The 27606-nt window shown below is 41.1% G+C and overlaps 1 protein-coding gene across 9 annotated transcripts in view; it reads right to left on the minus strand.

Annotated features, from left to right (window-relative positions):
• The window catches only part of NBEA (neurobeachin), a 714827-nt gene that overhangs the window by 433988 nt on the left and 253233 nt on the right, over positions 1-27606 (minus strand). For all 9 annotated transcript variants that reach the window (XM_075592121.1, XM_075592113.1, XM_075592110.1 and 6 more), the window contains exons 12-13: positions 22620-22772; positions 21326-21494 (exon numbers count right to left, since the gene is read on the minus strand). In XM_075592121.1, the coding sequence (XP_075448236.1) occupies positions 21326-21494; positions 22620-22772 (322 nt within the window). The remainder of the gene's footprint in view (positions 1-21325; positions 21495-22619; positions 22773-27606) is intronic.

A 27606-nucleotide genomic window follows, 5' to 3' on the forward strand; every position in this document is an offset into this window, starting at 1 on the left:
AAGTAACAATTTATATCTGAATATTTTTTTTTTTTTTTTTTTTTATGGGGGTCTTGGGTTTATGGGAATTAGGTTTTGATTGTTTTTTATCAGTAAATTATTAACAGTTTTGACAGTTTTCCCTTTATACAGACCTCTTTTTAGTTAATTATGTAGATTTATTTTTTATTCATTTTTTTATTTTTTTTATTTTATTTATTCATCTGTTGCTTTATTGTTTCCCATATGCAGTGTTACTGATTTTGTCGAATTGGGTTTTGAGATGCTTTGGAAGATTTGTTTTAATCCTTGTCTTCTTTCCTCTATTATCATAGATCAAGTTATATCTAATATTCTTGCGGGTTATATCCTGTTCCTGTTGGGAATGCCAAAACCACTGTCTCAATATGGCACTACTCTCCTTCCATGTATAGGAATTTACCTACAAAAAATATTCTTCGGCTACAGGGGATATTCTCCAGGATGAAATTCGCCTTGCATATGTACCAAAAACCGTCTCATTGGGTGATTACCATGATGGGATTTAATGGACCAAAAATGTGATTAAGGATACTATCTCTACTTTTACAAATAGAATCCATGGACTGCTGTGGAATATTATATGTCTATGGGCATCTCTACTACTATTTGCCCATGTGTGAGGAACTTTCTCTGTAAAAACTGATCGATTATGATCAGAACCCATTTGAGGGCAATTTGCCTATTCAAAGATGGCGACCGCAGCCCGCAAATCCTACTGAGCATGTTCGAGAAGCATGGGAAACTTCTCATGCGATCTGAATAAGAGTGTGACGTCACTAAGGGCAAAATAGGCAAAAACCACAACCAAGATGGCGGACTTGATCTTTAACCTGCCAATGCACGTGTGGTGTGTAATATCCAAATCTCGCGGGATTACACACGGCTGTGGACCTTACAGAGACTCCATGTTTAGCCCTAATCACATAGGGAATCTTAAACACCTGTTCAATATGGTTTTTTGGCGCGAATCTCTTGACTATCTGCTAGCTATTTAAATGCTCCTGTCACATAGCCTTAGTACCACTCGTGAGGAAGCCTTTGTGGGCGAAACGCGTTAGTGGGCTAATTTTAATTTTTGCTGTTGCTGACCCTGCCTGCCTTCAGTCTTATTTGGGACTATCAACATTGTCCAATATTCTGGACTTTATTTGTGGACTGTGCTGTGCTGATTGATGACTGCAGTGTTTCATTCTCAAGGAGCTGAGTATCTTTGTTCATTCATCTCTCCCTTTGTTTTTCCCATCTGTTTATATTTGTGTATTTGGGTCACTAAATGTATTATTTGACATATATTCCTTGTTATAGTATTATATAATTGTATTAGGCTTACCCTTGTGTATCTGACACTCTCACTGCTATCAGTACAGCACATATACTTTTTTCTGTGTATATTTTCTCAGCCTGAGGAAAAAAAACTTTTTTTTTTTTTCTTTCTTTTGATTCTCTATGTCTATTAGCCATTAACATCTTTGGTGACCGGCCGGTCTGTACTGCTGCACTGCGGGAAACAATCCTTTCCCTCAGTGAGCAAGGTTTTTCTTAGGGCATTGATTTTTTAGTTTTATTTTTTCTGGGTTTATTATACTGTGTTTTTGATTAATTTTCTGTGTCCACCAAATTTATTTTTTAGACAGGCAGGCTCATCAGTCAGTTGTTTGTATTTCTGTTATCTTTTGGATTTAATTAAAGTACCCTTTTTATTTTTGCAAATTATTGTCTGAGTGCTACTTTAGAGGTTCCTTTTTCTTCTGTGTTTATATAAATATATATATATATATATATATATATACACACATACCATACGATACCGGTTGCAACACGACATCAAGGGACAGCACGTAGGTACGTAAATCATAATTTTTCTATATTTGATAGAAGACACAAAAACCGACGTTTCGGTCCCCCAGTGGGACCTTTCTCAAGGTGGTGCGTGTGTATATATATATGTATGTATATATATATATATATATATATATATATATATATATGTAAATATTTAAAGGAGAGGGATGTATTAAAATTTCCATAGGTGAGAAAAAGAGAAAAATCAAACGAGGAGGTAGAGGTAGAGGAGGATATAAGATAAACATTGCAAAAGTGCTATATAATTGAAAGACAAGAAGGGATCTTTAATTTAAGTAAAAAAGTTTGAACAAATAAACAAATACAAGTACTTAATAAGGGTCTCTCCTTTGCCCCCTCTAATACTATGAACACATATATAGATGTGGGGAAATTTGTACGTAACCTTTCTCTTAAAAAATATTTTTTTAAACAGCAGGTACAAACAACATCTAATGCTGTTAATGTTCCTCCTACCATCACCAGAGAAGTACATCATACCCCTTTTAAAAAAAGGTCACAATTTTATCCGAGCTATTTAAAAGGCGGTTGTCTAGATTTGTTTGAAAATTGGTTCAAAATGATCTGGAAAAAGTTGTTAAGCAAAATAAGTATATCAAGAGAAATCTTAATGAAAAACAGTACTCAGCAATAAAAGAATTAAAAGATGATAATACTATAGTAATAAAAGCAGCTGATAAGGGTGGGGGATTAATAATCCTCGACAAAACAGATTATATTAAGGAATCCCTTAGACTGCTAGATGACACAAATACATATTTAAGACTCTGTAACAATCCAACAGAGGATTTCCTGTATGAACTTGAGAATCTCCTAGTTTTGGGACTTTAAAACAAATTTATAACTAAGGAGGAGTTCGAATTTATACTTCTCAAAAAACCTATACTACTCATTTTTTATTATTTACCTAAGTTACATAAAGATCCGTTAAACCCTCCTGGCAGACCTATTATTTCTGGCGTTCAATTCATCACTTCCAACTTGTCAGTTTATTTAGATTTTTTTTGCAAAAGTCGGTTAAGAAACTCAAATCACATTTAAAGGACAACACTCACATTTTGAATATGGTACAAGATATTGTTTGATTAGATCAATATTGTTTAGTCACGTGTGATGTCATTTCACTTTACACGGTTATTGATCACACACAGGGTTGTTTAGCAATTCAATATTTTTTGGAAAAGGATGGTTTGTACACAAGCACATATTGATTTTTTTAATCTCCGTAATAAAATTCACTTTAACACACAATTATTTTTGGTTTAATGAAGAGTTATTTTTACAAATTAAGGGCACCGCAATAGGTACTAGTTTGCGCCAAGCTACGCAAATCTCCTTATGGGGATGTGGGAAGATCAAAACATCTGGTCACCACATGAGTTTGGCGCAAACCTAGTACTATGGACACGTTTTGTGGATGATATATTTTTTTTCTGGAAGGGTGATTCTAATACACTTTCTTCTTTTTTTGATTATATTAATCACAACACATTTAATCTTCACTTCACTTCTACGTTTAGCACTAATAGTATTGAGTTTCTTGATCTACTTATTATATAGAAAATGGTAATATCTGTACCAAAACTTACCATAAACCGACTAGTTGCCTCAATTATATCAAGGCTTGACAGTAACCCCCAAGGGGAATTGAGAAGAGTTAAGCGCAATTGTACCAATAATAGCGTATACGAACATAAGGCTGAACTCATGCTTAACAAATTTAAATTTAAAAAAATAAGAAAACTATATTAGATCCAGCATATTCTAAAATAAATAATATCGACAGGAAAGATCTTCTACAATATAATGTAAGAAAGGTAGAATGTGCTGACAACTTGGAAAATAAGATTAATGTACCATTCATCACTCAACATAATCCACTAGCTCCACAAATAAAAAAAGTAATTAGAAAACATTGGCCCTTAGTATTAAAAGATCCCATTTTGCAATCTCATCTCTCACTGATTCCAAAGCTGATACCCTAAAAAAACATGTGGCACCCAGTTGCCTCAAATCCTCTCATAAAGTTACATCTACAGTACAGGTACTTTTCTGGAACCCACAGGCTTCAACAAATGCCTTAGGTGTACAATGTGTATACTGGACCCCCATAGTTCTAAACAGATTAGGAGCTTCTCATCATCTCATACAGGAATAAAATATAACATAAAACATTTTATTAATTGTGATTCATCTAATATCGTCTATCTCATACTGCGCCCCTGTAAAAAAAACAATATATAGGGCGCACTACTAGAAAGTTAAAGTTACGCTTTGCTGAGCACATCATAAACATCCAGAAAGGATTCTTACAACATACATTATCTAGACACTTCTCTGAACAACATAAATGTGATCCTACAGGCATTCAGTCTATTGGAATTGATAAGTTATCTGTTAGATATGTAGATCTGCACATGCGTACGGGTGCCCCATAGGTCACATCCGTTGCAATGATCAGATTGCTTTCTTAGTTATTTTCTGTCTCGCTCTGTTCCAAATATATTTTATATATTTTATGATATGAAGTTAATTGTTTTTACACAGGAATATACATTTTTTATATACATTTTGGATAGATATCTCTATATATTAATACATATGGTATACTGTTTGCATAACATATTAATTTATTCTATATATGTATTTACATTTTAAAGATTTTTGTATTAAAATTGTCTGTTTAAAATTAATTGTTCTATAATGTTGTTTTACTTTTTATGGGTTCAAAAGTGTATTTTCGCTATTCCGTACAGTATATGTTTTTGTATATTTGCAAGAAATTTCAGTATTGGTTAGCCAATTAACCTATTGGGGGCTAGTTCTACCTAAAAATGCACCTTGCTATCTATGCAATTATATGCCCTGATGAAGTCTTGAGTTAAGACGAAACACGTAGGGTGGAGGCTCTAATATCATTTTTGTAGTCCTCTTTAATTCTCCGGTTTATCAGCATTCGTAATCTGGCATAACCGTAACATTTACCCTTGCTGGACATTATTCCCTCACTACACCCCGTCAACGGATTTAACATCACGCTGACATCATTCTCGCAATCTCGCGAGAACTGGGGAACAGTGAGGAAGAGATTGGAGGCAGCTGCGGACGTATCTGGTACATCGCACGGAGTCTCGGCGGTCCACGTGGAGTCAAGAAAAGCCGCCATACTGATCAGCAGTGAGGAGAGGATTTTGTATATCCTACATCCCTGAAAAATCTGCTACTTTGTAAGTTGCGTCTATCTTTTACGCAGTTACTCAATATAACTTCACCATATTTTGCCTCTTCTTATTTCTTTCAGAGACATCGCCTATTGGCTTCTTCATTTGTCCCCAGTCTTTTTAGTCCCTGGTACTCTGTATCGGTTTAATACTTATTATTTGCACCTGTGTTTTCTTTTCCTTATTTATTACCATTGTATATAGTTACAGCACTGTGGCAGCATTTATTGACACACTTTTCTAGTTATATTGTTACACACTGTATATATATATAAATCCCCATTATAACCTCGGGGTCCACATACACCTCCCCCTACACTAATAATTTTAGCATTACATTTGTAAGACATGCTTTCAGAGCAAAGCTCCTCTTTCTCGGATGATTGAAAAATAAAATTGGATGTTTAGTAAACAGAATTGTGTAGTCTGGCCAAATAAAATAACTTCAGGTGTGCATTCATTTACTCTGCTTGTACTGTATACACAAGTTACTTTGCATATACACACACAGACACACATAATATAAATATATATATATCTTACTATATATTTCTGAAAGCATTGTATGTATGTATGTTTCCCTGGTGTGTTCCCTGTCCCTAGCGGCAATCTCATTGGTCCCTTGGCCCGCCCGCCCCCGCACACCTCTCATTGGCCTCACACATTCACACCACTGCTTCAGGCCCCCTTGTCCCGCCCCCGCACACCTCTCATTGGCCTCACACACTCACACCACTGCTTCAGGCCCCCTTGCAGCTCACCTTCCCCCCTCCCGGTGGCCGTCACTCTCCCCCGTCACCCGGACCGCAGCTCACCTTCCCCCCCCCCGGACAGGCCCCGCACCTTCCCCCCTCCCGGTGGCCGTCACTCTCCCCCGTCACACAGACAGGCCCTGCACCTTCCCTGCTGCACGTTTCCCGGCGGCTCCCGCTCACAGGTGCAGAGAGGGGGCGCGTGTGCAGCGCTCCCCGGACGGGAGGAGGGAGAGCAGAGAAGGGCCAGGCGCGCGACAATCGGAGGAGCGCGGGAGAGAGGAGCGGTGCTGTGAGTCCTGGCAGAGGTGAGGGGGCTTTGTGTGTGCGTGGGGAGAGGGGGGGGACAGTGTGTGTGTGGGGGAGGGGGGGACAGTGTGTGTGTGGGGGAGGGGGGACAGTGTGTGTGTGTGTGAGGGGGGGGACAGTGTGTGGGGGAGGGGGGACAGTGTGTGTGTGGGGGAGGGGGGGACAGTGTGTGTGTGGGGGAGGGGGGGGACAGTGTGTGTGTGTGAGGGGGGGGACAGTGTGTGGGGGAGGGGGGACAGTGTGTGTGTGGGGGAGGGGGGCGACAGTGTGTGTGTGTGAGGGGGGGAACAGTGTGTGTGTGGGGGGACAGTGTGTGGGGGGGAGAGGGGGGGACAGTGTGTGTGGGACACCGTGTGTGTGTGTGGGGGAGGGACAGTGTGTGTGGGGGGGAGGGACAGTGTGTGTGTGGGGGAGGGGGGGACAGTGTGTGGGGGGGACAGTGTGTGTGGGGGAGGGGGGGGCAGTGTGTGTGTGGGGGAGGGGGGCAGTGTGTGTGTGGGGGAGGGGGGGGACAGTGTGTGTGTGGGGGGGAGGGGGGGACAGTGTCTGTGTGTGTGTGTGAGGGGGGGACAGTGTGTGGGGGAGGGGGGGACAGTGTGACTCCCGGGCAACGCCGGGTCTCTCAGCTAGTATATATATATATATATATATATATATATATATATATATATATATATATATACATATATACATACACACATACACACAGTATATATACACACAGACACACACACATTTATTGGTATTGTAAGTCCAGCACCCTTTGCTCAAATGGTGATTGATATTCCGGTCCATATTGGGACCTCCACATCCCCATAATTGGAACAGGGGCTAAAATAAGCTATTTTTTATTTTTCATCTCCGTGGATATTCTGGTTGCTGATATATGGGAGGGTTGGGAGTGTATATTCGACAAAGTACATCAACATTATTCATTGGTCTATAACCCACACCCACACACACAACCCCCCTTTTTTTTATATATGTACCTATATGGACTTAATGTATTTTATATATAGTCTCATGTATTTGGGATGTGTATATTTCATTCTTTGAGATTGTTTGTACATTGTTTATCTTTCAAATTAGAGGCATGTTATAATGTATTACTTCAATGTTCTTAGCATTTATATTCCTCCGCAAGAGTATTGCCTCCATTACATGATGTGATATGTCTATATAATTATCTATACGGATGCTACATGTTACTTTTGTTTTCTTTGTTTTTAATATGTTATTAGTGTTTTTTTGTTTTAATTTTCTGCATATGTGTTAATTCCATCCAATGCAGGTGTTCTATTGTATACTGCCCGGTTCATTTATGGTTTTTCATAGTGTAATCAAGGTTACTATCCACCACTGTGGCTCATTAGCGTTCTAACCAATGATGATCAAGGGCGGCCTATTTAGATACCCTGCTATGTTGAGAGATTGTACTCTTTGATAAAGTCTCTGCTATGAGACGAAACGCGTCAGAGATGGTCTCTCTGTAATGTGCAGCACCGTGAAATAAAGCTGATTTTATTGTATCCTGACTGAGCTCCGTTTCTGCAGTGACCGCCACCATTCTATACTACTAATGCTGATATATGAACACTAGGTAGTTATCAAGAGGAATGCTTAGTCACATTAATGAGACTGCAGTTTTTATCAAGCCGCATGACACAGAACAGTTACCAATATTACTATTATTTAACATTTTAAAAGTTAAAATGCATCTCATTTTGATATTGCGAAGGTAGCGAGATCTGCAGAAGATCATTTCTAACATCTCATACCTTATATTATAACACCCACAACATACCTGTCTTTGTAACTTTTTTTTACATTTTATCCTGTCTGTTCTTTTTTCTAGTAAAAATCACTTGATATATTTAGTTGCAAAGTAACTTGTGTATACTGTACAAGCAGAGTAAAATAATGCACACCTGAACTTATCTTATTTGGTCACACTACACAATTCTATTTACTACACATCCAATTTTATTTTTCAATCATCCGAGGAAGAGGAGCTTTGCTCTGAAAGCATGTCTAACAAATGTAATGTTAACAGACAAATATCACCTGGAATTTGATTTCTTACTTGGGATTTCACATTTAAAGAAAATAATTTGCGGCCCAAGCTTTTGTAATGTGTTTTGCAGACTTCCCGGGAAATTAGTGTGGGTTTTTTGCACAGATCTAACGTATGTTTTTTTTTTTTCCGGCAGTGGAGAAAAACAAAACAATCTCAGTCAAACTGTCTCAAAGAAATGGTCTCTACAAAGAGCGAGGTTATTTCTAACCGCACGCCCGAAAATTGAAAACAAGCTCCATGAAAAGACTCACATTTCAAAAGGTCAAGTGAGTTCGAAGTTTCCACTTATCATTAAGAGCGGGTGTTTGATTTTTCAAACAGCAGTTTTGTTGGTCTGGGGAGAAGAGTCCACAAATTAATAAGCTGCAACTTCCAGTAAAGTAATGGCAAGGAGACTAAACCCTGGATATGGGCTATCGCACTGTGATCCCATGTTAACTGCCAGTAACCGAGGGATTCCGCAAGATGGCTGCATAATAAATATAACATATACCTTCAAATATCATTAATATAATTCACATGTAGCTTCTCATTCGCCATCTAATAAAATAACCGAGCCATTTTACCAAAGCAGAAACCTTCCTTTGCCTGTCTCCTTACTTGTCCATTCCATACTGCTTATTTTAAGCAGGCTACGCCCCAATTACGTTGAATGGTAATATGGATGTATAGATGAAACATATTAACGTGGTGTTTTAAAACTATCAATAAAGGCTTACATACCAATAAGATAACCACGTTAAATCTGATCAAGCAAAGGTTTCTATGGTGTGCTGCCATTTTCAGTATCTTTCCAGTGTCAAACAGTGTAGAGAAAATAGGCTAAAGCGCTCCAATACTTTAAAGGGATACTTTTCTGATCTCTTTGATCAACACTGTAAAACGCATAAAGCGCTCCAATGCCAGGAATAAAAGAATATTATAAGCCAAAACCACTAATACAAGGTATAAAAAATGAGTAATGGTTTCAAACAGTAACTTCCTGTGAGGTCACTTATTATTACTCTGCCCGTTAGAGGAACCATTTGGCAACAAAAAGCAGGAGAAAGGTTGAAAAATTAGCTATTTTATTAGGACTTTTTATTCAGAGAATTAATAATTATTCAGAGTTATCCAATTAGGTATCACCCATGTTGATAGCATTTATAGCCTCAATCTCTTTTTTTTTTTTTTAAATTCGTTAAAATTTGTAAATATTTTACTGCATCTTATTCTTGAGTGAGAACCCTTAATGAAAAGTGATGTATAACTACACAAGGAAAATAAAATGCATTTTTTAAACTGAATTTAACAAAATATTTTAGTTAAACGTCACTGAACCTGTGTATTACTTCAAGTTAAGCGCGTTGGAGAACACCATCTGTGTGTATCCCCATTTTTTGGAAAGCATGGTGTATTTGTTCATTTTTACCTTATACAGTAAGTTACATTTCTAACCAACTCAAGAGTGCCCCACGTGATACTTCTTAGAGTAACATTTAAATAATCTATACTCCTGACGCATTTTTCTAACAAGCCATAAAATCCTTTGGCAACCTGAGTACTACGTTTGGATCAATGACGAAAAAGCATGTAATTCCTCAATGGCATTTCACCCTTTCTGTTTCCCTTATACCACTGCACAGATACGGACTGCCTAATGCCCCTGCACTGCAACGTCTTCTCAAACACCATCACACCAATATTAATTTCCTCATACTACTACAACAGAAACGAATCTGCTAAGGCCACCAAGTCATTACTGGTCAGAGGGGTCGTTAAACATGCTCAGTATTTGTAGCTATGTCAGATCAATTTAGCTTGCAGCTTGAAAGGTTGAATACATGATCAAAACACTACATACACACAAATTAGGAAAGTAATAATAGTGGTAGTAGATGGCTATATCTTGATCCATAAGTAAGATATTCCATTTGGGATGAGACTGAAATCGTTGCGATAATTTCATATTTCTGCATACGGAAGTAGAATAAACAAAGCGCAAGGCTACCAGGGGATATGAATAATACAAAACCACAATAAAGTGCAGAGAATTAAAAAGTGAAAACATATATAAAAATAGGAGGTCTCACACTCCCATGCTGCAAGATCTTTGCAGATAGATTTTTGGGATCAAACGGCAGCTTCACTGAAGAACCCATTTAAAGTGCTAATTTTGCATGATCTGGGAAAAGGGTGAAACAAGGATTCACATGATGCAAAATGAAACCTCTTTGCTTGGTGCTTGTGGGAGTTAGGCTGCGGCCAGGCAGGGAGAGGGCGCGCAAGCGCTTTTACGCCCTGCTCGGCCGGGCGATTCGTGGCCAGTTAGGTGCATGCTTGTCTGTGGGCGCGGCCACGACTTCACGGAGCTGGTTCGCCCTCATTGGGCGAACCGCTCATGTGACGCACTTGAGCGTGTCAAAATCAAATGTGCTTGCTCTGCAAGCATCTAAGCGCCGAGCATGCGCAGACGCTTGCTCATGCTGGCCACACACATTGCCTCAATGTGTTTCAGAGCGGCCAGCGTGAGCACGCCCGCCTGCGCTGCTCCACCCAGGCCGAGGCCTTAGATAGTGAAGGTCCAGAACACAGACTGTAGATACAGTATGCAACCTTCAATAATGAATATATGCTTTGTCTCTTCATACTAACAATCCTAAAATGAAAAGGTTAATTTGTAGTTGAAAGAAAAATTCATGCTGGAGAAAAATTACCTTAGAGCAGGAAGAAACAGCAAACCAAAAATACTGCTCTCCACCTATAACCTGTAACATCTTATTTCTGCTAACTGAAGTTTGGTACGGAATAAAGCCTCAACAATAAAAATTCAAGCTACAAGAAACCTGTGTTGAACACTAGAAGGATCTTATATCTCAAATATATATTTTTAAAAAATTGTCCTAGTAGTCGAGCCGCTAGTTGAAAGCATAAGAACAAACCCATACATCACAGGAGTTCAAATAGGCCAAAGATCGGATGATATGTTACATAATTTGACAAACCCCTTGATAATCGATGCTCAGTGTTATGAAAGTCGTCAAGTTATTCAGTATCTCTAATTTTATGAATTATTTCAAAGTCGAAAGCTCTTAATATAATCGCTCTAGGCTACTTTGTTGGATATGTTACAAAATAATTTCCCATTCCTGTGGTTTGTGTCAGTGGTAAAGTATCTGTGGGGGGTCTTCATCTCCCCAACGTTAGTAGACCACTTTCAACAAAATTTCCCTAGATTAATACAAAGGGGACCTAAAGAAATGGGGGAAATGTGTACTTTTGTTTGATAGGCCGAGTTAACGTGGTAAAAATGAATATACTCATGAGGGTTTTGTATGTCCTCCAAACAAATTCCAATTAAACAATTAAAACACTATCTCCTATCACTCCATTCCCTGGTAAACCAATTAATCTGGCAAAATCGTAGACCTAGGGTGAAAACCTCTTTGTTATATAAAGAGAGACGAATGGGAGAATTGGGGATCCCAAATAATATGTCAAATCAATTAGTCAGCATAATAGATTGGCATGTCAACAATAACTCTAAATTATGGGTTCAATTGGAGAGTGTTGTAGAAAGCAGCGGTGCGCAAACTGGGGGGCGCAAGATTATTTAGGGGGGGCCCGGGCTGCGTGCGGGGAAACCTGGGAGGAGGGCAGAGCTGTGCACGGACGGCCAAGATGCTCAATGCTGAGACTGCTTCTCTGCTCTGTCTTGCAGAGGGGGCGGGGCTTCTCTCTGCACACAGACAAGCCCTCCTTCTCTTGCAGTCTGTTTCCTGCCCCAGTTTTCAGCAGCATGGGGGATCGGAGCATGCCCCCCATCCCAGGTGAAAGTGTGTGACGTATGATTATGATTGTGTGTCTGTGTTGGTTGTGATGGAGTGTGTGTGTTGTAATTGAGTGTGTTGTGATTGAGTATGTGTGGGTTGTATCTGTGTTGGTTGTGATTGAGCATGTGTGTGTGTTGTGTGTGTGCTGTGATTGTGTTGGTTGTGATTGGGTGTGTGTTGTGATTTGTGATTGGGTGTGTGTTGTGATTGAGTATATGTGTTGTGATTGAGTGTGTTGTGATTATGTGTGTGTGTTGTGATTATGTGTGTGTGTTGTGATTGAAGCAGTGGGGCGCAAGAGTATTTAGGGGGCGCAGACGGCATGCGGCAAAACTAGGGTGTGCGGGCCGGCAGACGCTGTGCGCGGGCAGGCGAAAAAGCTGTGTGCGGGCAGCCAAGAACATGTGCGCGGGCAGCCGAACAGGATAGGGCAGGTGGCGGCCACGTGATGGTGTGTGTGTGCACAGACGGGGACTTCGGAGGTATGGGGAGGCGCACACCCGAGCGCTGTGATGTCAAACACTCCTCCTTCCGGTGTCTGCCCTGCAATAGCGCTGTGGTCTTGCTCTCCTCTGCTGGCAATCTGCTTCGCTGCGATCCTCTGCAAGTGAAAGGGTAGGCTGCCACTATATCAATCATACTGTGAATGTACAGCAATAATAAAAAAAAAAAAAAAAAAAAACATTGAAAACACAATATTGAAAACTGGAAAAAAATAATAATACTGTAGGTAGGAGTTTGGATGACACTGGGCATAGCAAGCCAAAGAGCAGGGAGGGGAAAGGCGAAAAAAAGGGTGGAGGGGAGAGGGAAGGAAGTTAGCAAAGAGATGGATGAATGCCCCCCAAAAGTATTGCCTTTGTGCACGTACGTTCTCCCAAGCTTGGCGCTTGAGGAGACATACGCTCTCCACAAGCTTGGGACTTGAGGAGACAAACAAAATTGACTTTGAAGCGCGCTCAGCAGCAGTCAATGCACACAGCACAAACACACAAAAATAGCCCCTGGTATAAAGAATATGTCCACATAGACTCAAATTTGTTGGATTGACAAAATACATTGACCAAAAGGTGTGAGTGAGTATCCCTTGTGGACAGAATACTAAAACATGTGATAGCATTGTGATATCCTGCAATTTAACCAGGATTACCATTTCTGGGAGCCAAGAGTTTCTCCCCCCTCCTCCTACTCCCCCCCCCCCCCCCCACCTCCCTTCCGACGGTGCTTTTGGAATGTGGTCTAGAGTGTACATTGTAAGGTTTGCAGACCTCCAGTTCGTGGATAAGAGACTGCCTTTTATGCATTTCGAGGAAAGGTACAATTGGAGTAAAGGCAAACGGTGGCAGTACAGACAACTGGTTGATTTTATACATAAACATACTGTAAACAACATATTCTAGTTTTTAGACATGTTACTCAGGTCGAATCTACAGTAGTCAGATGTCTAGGGGCAAGGGGATATAACCTAGCCGCTATCTACAGGATTTTAATTTGGGGAGGGAAAAATGAGAAACAGAGCTTTGTAAGTGTCTGGGAGAAGGAATTAAACTTCAAAATAGAGTTAAAGGAATGGTATAAAATATGGGATGTGATCTACTCATTATCGATCTTGATAAGAATCCTTGAGTACTTAAAAATTGCTTCTCAGGTGGTACTACTGTACATGTCAGACAGGTTAAAAGCAATGTTCCCTAATATTTGTGACAGATGTTTGAGATAATGTGCTGGTAAAGAGCCCCTTATTCACATTTGGTGGGACTGCCCCAAAATAAAGCACCTCTGCAGAGTAGTTTTAGATGCCATTCACAGTCACAGGGGTAAAAATACCAGATGATCCCTGGATAGTCCTGCTCAACAGAGACGAAGTTCCCAATAAGATCAAAGGCTTTGATACTGCATTTACTAAACCCAGTGGGAGGGTCTCTCTCTCTAACCTGGAAGCAGACACGCCCAGTCTGGAGGTTTGGATTTTCAGAGTATGAGATACCTTCAATATAGAGAGGCACACTTACCTTGCACATGATTCCATGGATACATTTGAGATTACATGGCAAAGATGTGTCGTCCTTAATGCAAACTGAGTCTAGGGTGGGGCTAGTCCAGATACCGGGGGTTAACCTGATGAATAATCTGGGGGACCTTGAGTTTTGTGAATGTTAGGCTAACTATTAAATTGGGCTGACACTGGACTACACATATACTCTGACATCTTATGACCACACTCAAATTGAATTTTGAGCCGAGTCCAGGTCTTTATACATTATAGGCCATTTTTGTTAAATTAATACTTATTTTCTTTGCATTGGCTATATTAATTTTCCTACTTTGATTATTGTAGTATTTATTTTTTCTGTATGTCTTATATTTTGAACAATCCAGTAAAGGAAGAGTTTACAAAAAAAAGTTGCACTTTTGACAATACAGTATTCATATTTTTTATTTTTATTTACATTTCCCATTAGAGATGATAAAATAAGCATTCATTCAAACACACCTTATTCTTATTATCTTCTTGGAGGCAATGATAACCATTATTATAGGCTAAAGCAGTAAAATTCAGGGCATTATTGAAAACCCTGCTCTCTGATTGGTTACAATTCCGGGCATTATCCAATCAGTAATGCCCGGAATTTAAGCAGCAGAATGTGTAGTTTTCAATGTGCTTATTTCCAGCCAACCAGCTTTCAGAATAGCTGAGTCAGGGCAGGTGATTCGACTGATTGAAGTATCAGATCTGAGAAAGGGCAGGAGATTGGTCAGGACGTATCAGGTTGACTCCTCCCCCTCCTGAGCTGACTGAGATTTTCTGAGCAAATTCAGTTGAAGAAGTGGGGGGGGGGGGGGGAGTCTGCAAAGCGAAGAAGTAAGTGGCTGTCTGTAGTTTCTTTGTGTGTGTGTCAGTAGCAGTGTGTGTGTGCTGTGCTGTTGTATATCTGTGTAGAGGTGCTGTGTGTGTGTGTGTATAGAGCCCCAGTGTGTGTGTGTCAGTAGCAGTGTTTATGGGCGTAGCATGTGTGTGTAGCAGCAGTGTGTGTGTAGCAGCAGTGTGTGTGTGTGTGTGTGTGTATAGAGGTGCTGTGTGTAGAGGTGCTGTGTTGTGTATGTTGTGTGTGTGTATGTTGTGTGTGTAGAGGTGCTGTGTTGTGTATAGAGGTGCAGTGTTGTGTGTGTGTGGGGTGTGTGTTGAGGTGCTGTGTTGGGCTGGGTTGTGTGTAGAGGTGGGGGGAGTGCAAAGTTTAGTAAGTGGCTGCAATTGTTATTGTGGCTGCAGTGTGTGTGTGTGTGTGTGTGTTGTGCTGTTGTATGTGTAGCAGCAGTTTGTGTGTGTAGAGCTGATTTGTGTGTGTATAGAGCTCCTGTGTGTGTGTGTGTGTGTCAGTAGCAGTGTTTATGGGTGTAGCATGTGTGTGTAGCAGCAGAGTTTGTGTGTGTAGAGCTGCTTTGTTGTGTGTGTGTAGAGCTGCTGTGTTGTGTGTGTAGAGGAGGTGCTTTGTTGTGTGTCTAGAGCTCCAGTGTGTGTGTGTGTGTGTGTGTGTGTGTGTGTGTGTGTGTGTGTGTGTGTAGATCTGCTGTGTTGTGTGTGTGTATAGATCTGCTGTGTTGTGTGTGTGTGTGTATATGTGTGTGTGTGTGTGTGTGTGTGTAGCAGCAGTTTGTGTGTGTTGAGCTTCTGTGTGTGTGTGTGTGTTTGTGTGTGTGTACACAGAAGGGCAGCAGTGTGTGATATAGATATCTGCTGTGTAAGAGTATATAGAGGTAGTTTCAATTATTTACCATTTTATTTTAATAAAAAAATATTTAATTATACAAAAGTGTCTATTATTTATGAAAAAAGTCTACATTTAGCCTATAATAGTAATAATCCCCTCAGAACAGGGCATTACTGGCCAATAATGTCCTGTTCTTCGGGGATTATTACTTAATTATAGGCTAAAGCAGTAAAATTCCGGCCATTATTGAAAACCCTGCTCTCTGATTGGTTAAAATTCCGGTCATTATCCAATCAGTAATGCCCGGAATTTAAGCAGCTTGCAATGTGTAGTTTTCAATGTGTTTATTTCAGCCAATCAGCTTTCAGAACAGCTGAGACAGGGCAGGGGATTCGTCTGAATGAAGTAACAGCTCTGAGACAGGGCAGGGGATTGGTCAGGACGTATCAGCCACGGGTTGACTCCTCCCCCTCCCGAGCTGACTGAGATTTTCTGAGCAGATTCAGTTGAATTGAGGGGGGCGGGGGGGAGTCTGCAAAGTAGTAAGTGGCTGTCTGCAGTAGAGGTGCTGTGTTGTGTGTATAAAGGTGCTGTGCTGTGAGTGTAGAGGAGGTGCTGTGTTGTGTGTCTAGAGCTCCAGTGTGTGTGTGTGGTGTGCTTGTGTGTGTAGAGGTGCTGTGTTGTGTCTGTAGAGGTGCAGTTTGTGTGTGTTGAGCTGCTGTGTGTGTCTGTAGAGCTGCTGTGTGTGCGTGTGTGTGTGCGTGCGTGTGCGTGTGCGTGTGTGTGTGTGTGTGTGTAAAAAGGCTGTGTTGTGTGCGTGTGTGTGTACACAGAGGGGGCGGTAGTGTGTGGATATAGATATCTGCTGTGAGTGTGTATAGTGTGTGTAGAGGTGCTGTGTGTGGGCTGAGCTGCTGTGTGTGTCTGTAGAGGTGCTGTGTGTGTGTGTACACAGAGGGGGCGACAGTGTGTGGATATAGATATCTGCTGTGTGTGTGTAGAGGTGCTCTGTTGTATGTGTGTGTGTGTGTGTGTGTGTACAGAGGGGGCGGCAGTGTGTGGATATAGATATCTGCAATGTAAGTGTATATAGAGGTGATTTCATGTATTTACCATTTTATTTTAATAAAAAAATCTATATAACTATACAAAAGTGTCTATTATACTGTAATAGTAATAATCCCCTCAGAACAGGGCATTATTGGCCAGTAATGCCCTGTTCTTTGGGGATTATTACTTAATTTAAAATGATTAAAAAGACGACGGATATACAAGCAGATACCAATAGACGGCTACAGGTTAAAAATGAAAGAAATACTACAGAAAAGAAAAACAGAGATAAAGCCAAAACCAATAGCCAACCAATCAACGAAGAACCTCAGACTCAAACAGCACTTGAAATAGAAAAGCAAGTACAGTCTGTCTGTGCTTACTAAACGCTGCATAATCCCTCACAAAGAGTTCACACAGAGTATAGTGCAGAACTCTGCAAAAATTCCATGAACTAAACAGCCTGGGGGAGAGCAGCCTACGCTTCAATTTCTGCAACGTATTCTACTGTACAAATTTACTTTTGCAGCTCTATGACTGACCCCAATGAACATTGTATAGCAAAATATTACTGCATAACTATTGTATTCTTCTATTTATGAATTAAGTGCCATATCGTATTCTGATTTAGTTTTTACCACTAGAAGTAAACACATTTTCCTTCACCAGTATTCTCCACCTGCTACATTTTGTGCTTGCATCAGAAATAAGGAATCATGTAATTGCATACAAAATAATCTGATTTCTTTCCTTTTATTTTGAGCAAAAACCATCTATCGTTAGGCCAGTCAGTGTAGAGTGGTGATTCTCAAGCGGTGGGGCGTATCAGGATTTCAGGGGAGGCACGTGTAGTTGAAACGCATTCAATATTATAATACAATTGTTTTATTTAGAAAATGGGAAAAAAAACAATGATACCTATTGCTTCCTTATTATTGAAAGTGCGCCGCTTATTGCAACATCCTATGACTCGCAGTAATGCACCTATTATCTTTCCTTGATCTTTCTTTATCTCCGACTTACGCTGTAGAGTCCGCCGTGTGTGGATGGTGCCGCTGTGCGAGTGAACAGGCTCTGCGTGTCAAATTCCCATTTTCATGGACGTACCTTTGTGAAGCTGGTTTTTCTGCACTTGTGGTTATAAAAATAAAGCAGCACCAGAGGCTCGATGTTGAAAGTGACCTACAGTACAGTACGTTGTGCTCCATCTTCCACGGTGCGCAGAATCCACAAGCTTGTGGTAAGCAGTCTCAATGCTCACATTGATAACAATTGAAGCAAATAATGTACAGTATGTTTAATGTAAAAAAAAAAGGTAAAGGTCAAAATAAATATTTTTTTTTCTAAATTTACAAATGCTTTGATTTGTTTTTGGTCGCAATATTTCAAATTTAAACTAAATTTATTGGGGGAGACAGTTTTAAAGGGGGGAGTGAGATTTTATGTTTATCAAATAGGATCATGGGTTAAAAAAGGTTGAGAAACACTGGTGTAGAGGAATGTGTTTTTGGCCCCTTCCGCAGGTGAAACAATTATTAAAACAATTATTTAGGAAATACAGCTATAGTGTAAACTCCTTAATGGAGGGATAGATCATCAACTTTCAAACAAGGAAAGTACGGGTGCTTCAGATTATTGATGACATGGACTCCAAAAATCATCGGTCTGCGGCTGACATTGGGGTGGGAGGTGGCAAACTTTCTTCATGCCCGTACTCCTAAACATCCACTTCACTAAGAGCCGACCTGGCGACTTGCCTGCCCCTCCTTTTTTTTTTTTGTCTCCAGTGCAGTTACACAGCTAAGCTCCGTAAAAGGCAAAAAGGCAAGCTGTCCCCAAAAGGCAAACCGGCTTGTGTCGCTGTTCCGGTCAGAGCTGGGACATTTACTGCAACTTATGGACACATCCGGTAAAGTAGACAACTTTAGGGAGGGATCAGCAACTTTTATGTTGGTAGTATTTTGTATTAAATACCCAGGGTTGCCACCTTCGTCTGACGGCCAACCCGGAGATTTATTTTTTATTTTTTAAAATGACACTGTGTTGCCATGACAACGGGGCGCTATGCAACGTCGCATGGCGTCAAGTTGCCATGACAACGTGGCACCGCATGACGTCATGACACGTGGCATCTCATAGTCATGGCAACAGGAATAACGTAATGCTGTGACGTTCCTGTTGTCATGGCAACGCAGCGCCATTTTACGCCGCGCAGCCATATTGACAGTAGTTGTAGGGGGAGATGCCGAAGACATTGCTGTTGCAGGTACAGTTGCTGTGTTAATGGTATATGGAATTGTATATTACCTTATGTAATTTCTATTATTTATAACCAACGCTGATGACAATCTCACAAAACGTCAACTTTGTGGAAAGCATCTTGAATCACTAGTGGCGGTAGCAGCAGCAATATATTGCCACAGGTTGCATACACACACGTGTGTGTGTGTGTATATATATATATATATATATATATATATACACACACACACACACACACACACACACACACATATATATACACACACACACATATATATACACACACACACACATATATATATATATATACACACACACACATATGTACACACACACACATATATACACACACACACATATATATATATATATATTCAGTGTTCGACAAACCTATACATTTGCTCGCCCCGGGCGAGTGGATTTAACATCGTGGCGAGCTCCTATTGGCCCAAGCAGCATACGTTTGGTACTAGGTGGCGAGTAGATATTTTTGTGTGGCGAGTAGATTTTTTGGTGATTTGTCAACCACTGTATATATTTATATATATATATATATATATATACACACACACACATATATACACACACACACACACACATATATACATATACACACACACAATATACACACATATACACACACACACATATATACATATACATCCCAGTGCACCTTAGTAATAAATAAACAGACTTGAAGCAGGGGAACATGCACTTGAAGCAGCAGCCCCAGCAGGAGGACAGCCAGAGAGGATGGAGTGAGAGTGTGACTCAGTGAGCAGCGTGGCATCGCAATGCAGGACAGGAACAGGTGAGTGACCTGTAGCTGGCTGCAGTGGAGACAAGAAAGTCAAGGAGGACTTGACTTCTGAATTGGGGGTACTTGGGAGCGCTCGTGTGCGCACGCAGCACACTCCACCACAGCCATCCAATCCTCTGCCGTCCGGCTCCTGTCATTGACGTGAGCGCACCACTGCTCACTGCCGTCCAGAACACCCGCCCACCCGGAGATTTCAGGGACAAACCCGTAGCCCGGAGAAAGGGATGCCAAACCCGAAGTCTCCGGGTGAAACCCGGAGAGGTGGCAACCCCGTAAATACCACTTCTTATGTTTCACCCTTATTTTACTGCAATGTTAACTATATTGCTGTCTTTATACTGTATGAACAAAAAAGTGTACAAATAGATTTAAGGTCTAACCCAGTCTTTTCAATTCCTTGATTTGTAAATCTCCTTTGATGGGGGGGAAAATACCCTTTTGTGAGCCCAACACACATATATTTAATTTATTATACTGTATTAATTTATTGTCAGTTTTATATTCGCACAAATCACTAAATATGGTTTAACTCTTCATTGCTAAATAAAAAACAATGCATTACAGAATATATGCAGCCTAGTTTAATACATGCCTCTACTTGCATAGAATTCCAAATGCCAAAATAATATTGAGTGTTATTAGTACAGCTGACAACATTTTATCTTGTGATTAAAGGAACAGTTCCCCATTAGACCCCCTTTAGGAGGATGCGAAGCAGGGGGTCCCCTGGAGCTAAACCGCATTCATTTCAGCTACTGGGACCCCCTGGATCACAAGATATTTACTGGTAAAAGTAGCGCTGCTACTTCCTGGTCTTTAAATCCTCTGCATCATGAGGGCCAATAGAAGGCTTTCTATTAGCCTGTGTGAAGTGGGCTATTGAAACCGCCATTTTGTTACCCCTGGATGGGGAAGGTACTGGCGCTACCTTCAGCAGTAAGTATCTTGGGACACAAGCATCCCCTGGAGCTGAACATCTCACGTTTCAGCTGTGTGGACGCCCTGCTTCCCCTTTACAGGTAAAAAGGGGGAGGTCAAAAAAGATATATTCATAAAGCAGGGAACACACAAGGATGCTGGCAGTAGTTTCAGTTCTATTCCCAGGTCAGCACCTTAATTGCATCATGCTATTTCAAAATATATCTGACTTTCAATAGCCTGATGCATTCCAAAGTGGCTAAAACCAAAAGTAGTCCATGGTGTTTCATTTAAAACAACAGCACAATAAAAAATATTCATGTCTAAATATTCAGAAGTTTTATTTTTTTTCTTATTACTATAAAGACTTCTCAGCTCGAGGAATTTACTTTTAGCCTAATATGTAAAAATAAAAAACAAAATCAAATCGGATTGCCCCTTTAACTATATATATAAATAAATAGCTCCAGCGCGACCCAAAATTATGTCATTCAAAAAACAATTACTTACCCAGGCCTTTTGGATTAATGCCACTGCTATCTGTTGGGTTAACAACCCAGTAGTAATATTTCAGAGTATGCATTAGCTGTAATACTGTTCCCACCCTGCGGATGGTGGTGTAAATAGTGGCTGTGCCGATAAACTCTGCGGATAAATAGGTGTACAGTGAAAGCTGCACCTGAAATACAGCAACATGTACAGAGAAAATAGGATTAAAAACGTGGTAATAATGCTCACATACAAATGCAGGAGGCATGTTTCATTAAATGTATCCATTTTCTTTCCATTTGAAAGGCTAGATGTGCCTGTTGCTTACCAGAACCTTTATATGGTAATATTCTTACATTATATTTATGTAAACTCAATGTAAAATGTCCCTTTGATTTTTAATCAAGGAAATGAAGACACGCAGAAGTAATGGGAAAGCTAATAGTACAGATATAGCAGGGTTATTGCACCCGCTGGCACGTTATGTGGGATATTCTGTAATAGTACTCTGTTATAACTGCCATTAAAACCTAATGAAATACTGAGATATTCTGCGTGATATTCTGTGTTATGAGCAGGTGAAAACCCTCTGCTACATCTGCACAGTCTGTCCTATAAACAATAATGAAAAATGCATGAGGACAGCAAATAATATACCTTTACTCTTAATCGCTGGTATGCATAAAAACATAGAAATACAATAGAAAAGACTGATAAAGGACACTCTGGAGATCTTTTAAAGCAGTGGTCTCCAATCTTTTCAGTACGAGGGACACATCGTATATTCTACACATTTTCGTGGGCCAAAGAAAAAAAATCTTTTTATAATTGTTATATATTTTATAAATAAATGAATAAGTTGTATTTGGATCTTTTTAGGGTAATCAGCATGGTATGGTTCAGAACAAAAGAGAAATTACAAAGAAAGGATGCTGTGCTTACACTGGGAAATGATCTATAATGAGCAAAAATATATATATTTCAAGTTGCTGCGGGCCAGATAAAATCTTGTTGGAGGCCTAATGTGGTCACCAGGCCGTAGTTTGGAGACCCCTGTTTAAAAGGGTTGAAAACAGGGAATTTGAACTTACTAAATATAGTCTCCAATGTTTAGTGATTTATTTTAAGTGGTGCTGATCCAGAAACCACATTCTGGGCCATTCATTTGAATGGCCGGGAGGTGTCTTCCTGCACTAGGAGGTGTCTTGTAGAATAGCACTGCTTAATAAACATAGGTCTACATGTGGTTTAGCTCAACCGCAGTTTGCTAAACCGCAGCAAAGCATTGCAGAATCCCCTGCACCTTGTATATTACCTTTGCCGGAGTGTGTATCCAAATAGCTGGATTGAAAAGGATATGATCGCAGAGTTGTTTCAACAATGGTGCTCCATGAGAAAGGCCATCCAGGTACTTTGCAAATGACAGAAACTGCTCCAAAACAGCTCTGGTTATGTGAACTCTTGAAGACTACATTAGAAAAAAAAATGAAGATACATAATTTCATTTGCGCCTACACTATGTTTTATTTGTTCACAGAACACAAAAATAAGACAAAGGCAGCCTAGAATGCAAGAGTATATATTACTGTTGTCAAGACATTATTAGGACTGTGATTCACATTATTAGATCGAAATGTTTGTTCTACGTGCATCTTATTTCTAGAAAACCATTACTTTAAACAGATGACGCCGAAATCTGTTAACATAAATAATTCAGTTTAAAAAGTTTTTTTTTTTTTTAAAGTTTAAACATTTTTTTATATTTAGCAGTAAATACAAATTTTAAATGTAATTTCCTTAGCAGATAAATTAGGTAAACACATACTTTCACATTCATGTCAACAAAGGAGCATTCAGCTCTGCATATCTCGAAATATGCTACAACTAAATAGAGATTGAGAAATGCATATCAGAATAATAACTTTCAAGTGGTACAGTGCATGTTACTAGTAGGCAATCTTTTTATTTCCAGTTCCTGTCCAAGGGGTGTGCAACCTTATCTCCTCACAAAAAATAATCTTCATATGATTATCGCATTAATTCGTCAAAAGTCTATTACACCCATTCCGTTCAATGGCGACTTTCTGGTACTGAAATAGTTAAAGTTCCTAGAAATTAAATTAAGTACTGAATGGTTACTATGTACTACATTCACTAGTAAAGTGTTATCATAACACAAAGGTTTCAAATGTAATGGTAAGTTCCAGTGGTGTAGCTAGACATGGGGGGAATAATTTTTCAGGGCCCCATTAATGTTAATACGGACTGTAATTTTTTTCTCCCTCCCCCATCATCGATTTAATTCCTGACCCTGATTCTGCGATCGACTATTTCCAATCCGAGTTCTTAAAACTCTGTGATACCCATGCTCCACTACGCAGAATAAGTGTACGGGGTGCCCACCTTCCATGGGTTACACCTGACCTTATAGCACTCTACCAGTTCAGGGATACCTTGTGGAAAAGCCACAAAGTAACTGGCACTACCAAGGATCTCAATCACTACAGATGCCTGCGGAACATGTGAACAAGGCAAACAAGGCATGCAAAAGCACAATATTACTCTGACAATCTCCTTCAGAACACATCAAACCCAGCTAACTTCTGGAAGGTTATCAACAACATATTTCAGCCTTCTAACCATCAACAGCCAAGTAATATCACTAAGGGCGATATTACTCTGACAAACCCCACCGACATTGCAAATGCATTCAATGATTACTTTGTGGGGTGTACTACTAACTTATTAGCGAAACGCAGCCCAAACCACAAACCTGAATCTCATCCTGGGAGTACCCACATAGCCCCACCCCCTCCCAACACTGCCCATAATTTTCAATTTGGCCCAGTATCCGAAGAGGAGATTACACAAGTGCTTCTCAAATTAAAACTAAGCAGTCAATGTGGACCTGACTTACTACAATCTAGATTCCTAAGACTTGGTGCCCCAGCAATTGCCAAACCAATTGCTTCCATAGTCAACTGTATCCTGTCTGCATGCCATATCCCTAAGACCTGGAAAGCTGCCAGAGTTGTCCCAATCTTCAAAAGTGGGGACAAAAACACTGTCTCAAACTACAGGCCAATCTCCCTTCTCCCAATCATATCCAAAGTCATGGAAAAATGTGTCCACTCCCAATTAAGCTATTACTATAACAAGACAAATTTCCCTAGCCAATTCCAATCTGGCTTTCGCCCCCAAACACTCTACCGTAACTACCCTGCTAAAAGTTTGCAATGAAATCCAGTGTGGAATGGAACGGGGTCAACTCACTGGTGCAATATTCCTAGATTTTGCAAAGGCTTTTGATACTGTTGATCATACTATCCTGCTTAACAAACTCCAGAGCTCTGGAATAGGGAAACATGCTTTAAACTGGTTTCAGTCCTACCTATCAGGAAGATCCCAACATGTGTCCATCTCAAGCTCTAACTCCAACCCCCTGGATATCACCTGTGGTGTCCCGCAAGGCTCTGTTCTGGGGCCCCTACTCTTCTCAGTGTTCATCAATGATCTTCCCACAGCTTGTCAGGAAGCCTCAATACACATGTATGCAGATGACACAATCCTATATGCACACAGCCATAGCCTCTCTGACCTTCAACACATACTTCAGTCTGACTTTTTGAGACTCGAAAACTGGATTTCCCAAAACAAACTGTTTTTAAACACTGACAAGACTGTAACAATGGTATTTGGGACCAAGACTAAATTTTTAAAGCTTCCAGCGACTGAGCTCCAGATTAGAACCAACACCAACACCACCCTAACTCCTGTTACTAGTTTTAAATACCTGGGCATATGGTTTGACTCCCACTTAACATTCGGGATGCACATTGATACCCTGACAACCAAGACCTATGCCAAACTAGGGGTACTTTACAGGAACAAATCCTCCCTAAGTCTCCTGGTCAGAAAACGTATCGCACAGCAGATGCTAATGCCAATTATTGATTATGGAGACGTAGTATATGGCTCAGCACCTCAAACCCACCTTAGCAAACTTGACACCCTCTACAATTCAATTTGTCGTTTTGTTCTCCAATGCAACTATAACACACATCACTGCGAAATGCTCAAAGAACTAGATTGGTCATCACTCGAGTCTAGGCGCAAAGTTCACCTTTCCTGTCTTGCCTTCAAAATCTTTATGGGCAAGCTACCCAGCTATCTGAACAAGCTCTTCACCCCTTCCACATGCAGCACCTATCACCTGAGATCAGACTCCAAAAGACTGTTCATGGTCCCAAGGCTCAACAAAGTATCCGGCCGCTCCTCCTTCTCTTACCGTGCACCCCAAAACTGGAACAACCTACCAGAGACTCTTACATCCACCACCAGTTTAAGTTCTTTCAAATCTAAGGCTGTCACACATTTTAATCTGGTCTGTAACGGTTTCATACGCCCACAATATCTTTAACTGTGCACGCAATGTCTTGTATGTAATGTATACCCTGCTCATTTATGTAACTGTATTTGTAACCATGTATTATTTGTTTTAACTCTGTGCCCAGGACATACTTGAAAACGAGAGGTAACTCTCAATGTATTACTTCCTGGTAAAATATTTTATAAATAAATTAATTAATTAACCCCAGCAACAACAATACTGGGGCCACACCTTGCCTAAGCAGGAAGCATGGGGTGAGGTGCCCTATATCACCTAGCCAGGGCATTGAGGCTTATGTAAGGGCTGTGGCTGATGTAGTGGGACCCTCTGCAGTGGTGGCAGCCAGCAAGATGTATTTCCTCCGTACGCTGGCTGCCACCAATACCCTGATGCAGAAGGGCATTGCTGTATGGGGGACCTACATCCCCACTAGGGTTGCCAGGTGTCCGGTTTTCACCCGGACAGGCCAGTAATTCTGATACCTATCCGGTAAAAAATTGGAGGTAATGCCGGACACATATGTGTCCGGTATTACCATTGTTGAGTAAGTCTGAATTTTATATGTATTGGGGTGGTGGGTGTATTTTGTATATGTATTGGGGAGGTGGGGGTAATTTTTATATGTATTCGGGAGGCGTGGGGGTATTTTTTACATGTATTCGGGGGCGTGGGGGTATTTGTTATATGTATTCGGATTCGGGGGGGGGGGTTCGTCGCATCTTTTACCATTGCGTCCAGTATTTTTGGACAAGCCACCTGGCAACCCTAATCCCTATTGAACCCCTGGAAGGGTTGGGCACGAGAATCATACTATCAAATGTGCCCCCCTTCCTCCCAGACTGCCTCATGTGCCCGCACCTGCAAGCCCTGGGAGACATTACGTCTCCCATAACAAAAATACCATTGGGCTGCAGGGATAGGGTGCTGAGGAACGTGCTCTCCTTTAGGCAGCATGTGTCTGCGGAGGGGTCCTTTGGGGTGCCCTACGAGGGCATCATGTACACGGTGTACTATGGCACGGAGGAGGTTAGGTGCTATTTGTGCAAGGAGCTGGGGCATGCTCACAGAAGCTGCTCCAAAGAGAAGAAACGATCTAGCCCAGCTCCTGCACCCACTCCTCCCTCTGCCAAAACACCCTGTACCGCTGTGCCCACCACAGCGGGGCCCTCGGGGGCTCAGGTCCCCCCTAAGGCCGCGCTTATAGTGGCAGCGACGGCGACGCTGACGTTACACTGCGGTCACTGGAAAAATCTAATTTAAGTGACTTCCAGCGATCACGACGAAGCCGTCGCGCCTACTATAAGTGCATGCAATGGCGTTAATACATTTCTTTTGACGCGATGTCGCTGTCGCTGGCACTATAAGCGCAGCCTAAGGCCATAGGAGAGGTTGCTGCCCCTGCTCAGGCAGCGATTTCTGGACCTCTCCCCAAAAAACAGATAGAGAAGAAAAAGACCACTCTGGTACAGCCACCCTCTGTTGCTGCTGTCTTCCCCCAAGCACACACTACTCCTAATGTAAGCACCGTACAGGGTGCAGGGGAGCGAGAGGAAACTCCTTCTGGGAAGACAGCAGCACCCTCTCCTGGGGAATAGTTCCCCAGGAAGAAGTGTAAGACCAACAAGAGGGTGGCTAAGGACGAGGAGGGTGAACTTTACTACTGTATGTTGACCCTCTAAAGACTCCTAAGTGGAACAAAGCATCAGTTCTGGTTAAGATCAGACAGTGTGGGCCTGACCCCACTTTAGATCCCCAAGGGGGTGAAGCCATAGTGTCATGGGATCTGGAGGAAGTGAGAGGGGAAAGGGAGGTACCCAAAGTTTCAGGGGTGGGAGGCCAGAGTGCTATACAGCATGAGGCCCTGTCCCTGGACCTCGACTTTGGGGTGCCTTCCAATACCCCTCTCATCAAT

Source organism: Ascaphus truei, chromosome 3, assembly GCF_040206685.1.
Source record: "Ascaphus truei isolate aAscTru1 chromosome 3, aAscTru1.hap1, whole genome shotgun sequence".
Lineage (NCBI taxonomy): Eukaryota > Metazoa > Chordata > Amphibia > Anura > Ascaphidae > Ascaphus > Ascaphus truei.